The 5,524-nt window shown below is 31.2% G+C and overlaps 1 protein-coding gene across 5 annotated transcripts in view; it reads left to right on the top strand.

Moving 5' to 3' along the window:
• The window catches only part of Syx1A (syntaxin 1A), a 96,860-nt gene that overhangs the window by 88,015 nt on the left and 3,321 nt on the right, over nucleotides 1-5,524 (top strand). For 3 of the 5 annotated variants that reach the window (XM_011503649.1, XM_011503648.1, XM_011503647.1), the window contains one exon: nucleotides 3,014-3,355. The exons of 1 other annotated variant lie outside the window; for it this stretch is intronic. In XM_011503649.1, the coding sequence (XP_011501951.1) occupies nucleotides 3,014-3,091 (78 nt within the window). In that variant the 3' untranslated portion in view covers nucleotides 3,092-3,355. Of the gene's footprint in view, nucleotides 1-514; nucleotides 699-3,013; nucleotides 3,356-5,524 lie in introns of those variants that run through there. One more of the 5 variants, XM_011503644.1, reaches the window with a different exon arrangement.

Genomic DNA, 5,524 nt, shown 5'->3' with positions numbered 1-5,524 from the left:
AAAAAAAAAAAAAAAAAAAAAAAAAAAAAAAACAACAACAACACGGTTATCGTTATTGTCTAGATACTTACACTGTCAAAATACGATACATGGGAACAACTTCAATGATACCGAACGACACGTATTTATGCATGATTTGTACATGCGAACTCAACAGACTTTTTCATAATTTTCTCGCTTCTTTCTCATGCATATTATGAGAAGGCGAACACGCAGAGCTTCGACAGAGGCAGCACACCATAAGTGCAAAAATCTTGCGTAGCACGTTCTTTCAAATTTTTATTCTAAACTCACTTTCTATATTCTCATTTTTATCTCCAACTGTGTAATTGAAAGTTTATTGTTTTTTTTTTCACGATCAATAGATCTTTGATTGACTATTGTCCGACAATCGGACAAGTCACATCTAAAAATTCTCGACCTACAAATTAAAATGCGTCGATTAAGTGTTGCCCATAATCATATTATAACAATAGATTGACCTGCCGTTTGTTTTATCTTTTTCTGTCCACAGAAAATGATCTTTATAATGACCTGTATCGCAGTATCATTCGTCATTATATTCTCCATTACTATAGCGTTCCTTCCGGGATCTTAAACGACTGGTAGGAAGAAAAAGGAAAAGAGAAGAATAGAAAAAGAAATCGGAGTGGGAAAATTAGGATGTGAACACGTCGAGAAACAGAGAAAATTGTAATGAGATAATGTTAACGGGATTTGGGAAAGAGATGAAAACGTGACGTACTCAAACTACCAAAAACTGTACAAAAATAAACATTTCCGAAAGAAAAAAAGAAAAGAAAAAGAAAAAAAAACACGAAAGTATAACAGTGACATTGTCGGCGACGCGAAATTTATAATTTTTATTCTATTTGTGTGCAAATTGTTACAAATCTTAAATATTAAATAATAATAATAATAATAATAATAATAATAATAACAATAACAATAATAATAACAACAACAACAACAACAACAACAATAAACAATAAGATCGGACGAATAAATTATTCGTCTTGCAAAAACGATGAAATGACGCGTGACAACAATAATTTATGTTTAATATTCAATATGAGCACAAAGGGGTATAGACAATTGCTTTCAAGTAAACACGTGGAAAAGGACGGACAGCTACATTGACGAATCATCGTTATCGTGAACGATTGAAAAAACCAAACGATTGCGACGTACATATATTACGTAATACTAATCGACGAATGGACAATAAAAAGATAGTGTAGACCCGAAACGAAAAAAATTGTTGAAATTCGAACTATACGTACAAACGAAATTGAGAAAGAAAAGAAAATCGTCATCATAAGAGAGACTGTGACGGAAGTACATTATTAATTTGTACGAGGTCATCCACGAAACAATTTTTTCACACATCCAGTAAAGACGCGTCTGGTGCGGTTTCTTGTTTGTTAATTTCTTTATATGTACAGTATGTTAAATAATTCGGATATATATCATTATTAAGGCCACTTAGGATTGAGCTTAAGTAATGTTTATGTAAAAAAAAAAAAACAAGAAAAAAAAAAGAAGCAAAAATGAAAAAAGAAAAAAATTATTAATCGAAATCGATCCTAACGTTCGTTCGAATCGTACAAGAATTAATAATGAGAAAGTGAAAAAATTCCCTATGGATGACCTACTACTCGTTTACGTGTAGATATTACACGAATACTGTAATATGCTCGTAATACAATAATTTTCGAGATCCTTGTGCTGTCGTTTTTATCTTCTCTAAAACTGGCATTTGCACATTTAACGCTAATCTCCCGATTTCTTCCACAATCATATAGATGAGTTGCCAGTGAAGAAGTAAAAAATTTTTTATCATGACACGTTGCGCATTGACGATTGTCCGTTTATAATTATGTTTCTTTGAAGAAAAAATATTTATTTACCGTTGATAAGGCTTCTCGACATTTATCAGTACGATTATGTGAGAATGCGTACTCGTGGAAAAACGCTATTTATCAAACGATGAAATAGGTGTTTGTTTGATTAAAATTTTCAATAAGGAAGTCGATCGATGCGCCACGTGACATATTTCGCAAATTAATTCAAGCTGCAATGGCCACTCGTATACGCTTCTTCGACTCAGTATTTACGCGCATCTCTCATTTTAACACAACGAATTTGTTGCGCACTCAATATCGTCATGGGCGTCGCTTTACTGAAATTAAATAATAATAATAATAATAATATGAGTAAGATGAAAAATTAATAGGAGAGGAGAAGGAAGTTGTTAGGAGAGGGAGAAAAAAAAATTTTAAAAAAAAATTTGTAAATACATTAGATAGTTTAGAATGTCAAAAGAGTCTTGATGTTTAGTTTGTCGTATTATGCAAGAACTTCCCTTCCATAAAACGTATTCTTATTGTATAATAAAGGATAAACTAATTGTGTTCATGATTAATTTAGTAAGAGCGATGACTATTGGGCGATGATCCTTTCGATTGGCGCTTCAAAATCTCAATATGCATATTATATGTACGTACTATCCTTAACGTAATCCGGTAATCCGATAAAGTGATAACAACTTCCTATGTCATCTTGTAATTTTTACACAACCCTTCCCCTCCCCCCTCCCTCCTGCACCAAGTAATTCTTTCTAATTAACTGCTCTGACTTAACGAACGCTTCAACTTACTAAACATTTTATATAGACTTTGAAAAAGAAGTCGCTAGTCAATGCCTTAAAAAACGCGATTTTTTTTATTTTATTTTTTATTTTTTATTTTATTTTATTTTATTTTATTTTATTTTATATTTTATTTTATTTTATTTTATTTTATTTTATTTTATTTTATTTTTTTTTTTTTTTTTTTTTTTTTTTTTTTTTTTCAAATAATAAGAAGAAGCGTAGGTGTATTTTTGCATAGTGCCAAAAGTGCTTAGAGTCCTCGATAAAGTATTAAGACATCATGGAAATTGCGTTTTTTGATGCTTGCAAAATTCTTGATACCAATAAGCGCGTTTGATGTTAACGTTATTTTGTTCACAGAAATTGATCTTCATCGTAATCTGTCTAACAGTGGCGGTCATCATTTTGATTATTATATTGGTGCAAACATTAACCTGAAATTGAGGCTACCTGGCTAATATAATCACATCACACAAATATGAGGCATTTCTTTGAGCACCGCTGTAAGATTGTGTTTTGTTGTCACGAATTTTTCTCCGCCAGAATGCAGAAGTAACATCACTAAGAAGCGAAACGTTATGCGCAACCTTATATTTTTGCTCGATATTTTGATATTCTAATTAAATGTATACGAGAATCTCTTATTCCAAGCAAGAGGCACATCATTTGCTCGTATTCTTGTAATGAGCTACTAATTTACCGGGAATATTAGATATACAGAGTATTTTTTATTGTTTAACGAAATTTCCGCTCCCTTATTGTCCCGCTGGAATAAGCCAAGTCTTGATATAGCATTCTAATTAACACGATGGGCGATGGTCTAAGCACGAAGAAAATTCATAATCGTAATTGGTGCTCTAAGAAACTAATTAAGCAAGCATAATAAATATAAATATAAATATAAATATATTCGAGCGCGTTTACACTGCCTTTTGTTTATTTTGTCTATCCTCGATGCATACACATACACGTAAACGTACGCGCGCGCGCGCGCGCATACATATATGTGCGCGTGCGTGTATACATATGTATATAAGCGCGTAACATCGTAGCGAAGAAAAGAAAATCACCATAATCGCGTGGGTATTCTGCAGAAAATTGACCTGTCGATGAAAGGAATACCTCCCTGCTCATTTTATTGCTTTCGATTTGCTTTTTAAAATAATCATTACCCACATTACTTAGAACAAAAAACTATATACAATAAAAAAATTTAAAAAAAAAAAATGATAGAAAATAAAATGAAAATGAAAAATTTCATAAAAATTATTTGAAAGAGAACGACCGATTACAGTGAAAGCCATTCAATTATAACAATTGACCCCGTGTCCAAATTATTTTCTTCTTCCGAGTCATGTCACGAATAAAAAGAAAGTGCATAAAAAATAGAAAAACAAAAACAAAAGTGAAGTGCGTGAAAGGGTTATTACTCTTCATTTTCTTGTAAATATTTCAATTTGTATAGAGCTTTAGATATCGATGCAAAATAAAGAAAATGGAAAAAAATTAACGTTATTAAGGAATTTGAAGAACAAAAACCTTTTAATACATTTTAAAAATTACTACACTTTTAATGCGTGAATGGCACGACGACAATTTATAAATCATACAATTCAAAATCAACACCATAATTAATAATAAATCTGCATCTTATCAAAGTGTCTAACGATGAAAAAAAATTAACTAGAACATGTTTATAGAAAGAAACACCTATACGTGTAAAGTAATAGAAAAAAACAAACAAAAAAAAAAAAAAGGACGAAGGTTACGTTTCTCCTTTATGCAAAAAGTTGTAAGAATACATGTATTATTAGCATTCTCGAGTAAAATTGATGAACGTTCACTAGCTAATTAAAAACAAGTGAAAAGTCCTATCTCACAGAGCAATACTCCGAAAGACTAGGAGGTGAAAAAAAAAATTAAATGCAAGAAATATGTAACGGTAACAATAATCATTAACGCATAATCATCATATTGTATCGGAATAACCGTAAGCAGCCGAAATCCGTGCGAAATATCTTGTTAAGAACGCCTGCGGCCTTGTCAAAATTTCTACTTTGATGCGAATGTAAATCGGTATCGTGGGTAAAGAAGTTAAAAATCGCAGCTCACTGGGCAGACGAAGCGAGGAGGATACGAAGAACAAGAAAAACAAATGAAGAAGTAATTTCATCAAACAGTAGGCTACTGCGTACGTTACATCTACGTTGTTCTGATCATCGACACTTCTCATCATCATTAGTGTCATGTAAATCGTGAATCGTCACCCATGTGTATTCTTCGGGTCCGTCGAGCAAAGTAAGTAACTAAACAGCATTGTTAGCCGTGATCATGAGTATACATACATACATACATACATACATACATACATACATACATACATACATACATACATACATACATACATACATACATACATACATACATACATACATACATACATACATACATACATACATACATACATACATACATACATACATACATACATACATACATACATACATACATACATACATACATACATACATACATACATACATACATACATACATACATACATACATACATACATACATACATACATACATACATACATACATACATACATACATACATACATACATACATACATACATACATACATACATACATACATACATACATACATACATACATACATACATACATACATACATACATACATACATACATACATACATACATACATACATACATACATACATACATACATACATACATACATACATACATACATACATACATACATACATACATACATACATACATACATACATACATACATACATACATACATACATACATACATACATACATACATACATACAT

This window comes from Ceratosolen solmsi, unplaced genomic scaffold (assembly GCF_000503995.2).
Source record: "Ceratosolen solmsi marchali unplaced genomic scaffold, CerSol_1.0 scaffold8, whole genome shotgun sequence".
NCBI lineage: Eukaryota > Metazoa > Arthropoda > Insecta > Hymenoptera > Agaonidae > Ceratosolen > Ceratosolen solmsi.
Note: the sequence above shows the minus strand (reverse complement) of the source record. Positions and strands in the feature narration are given on the sequence as shown.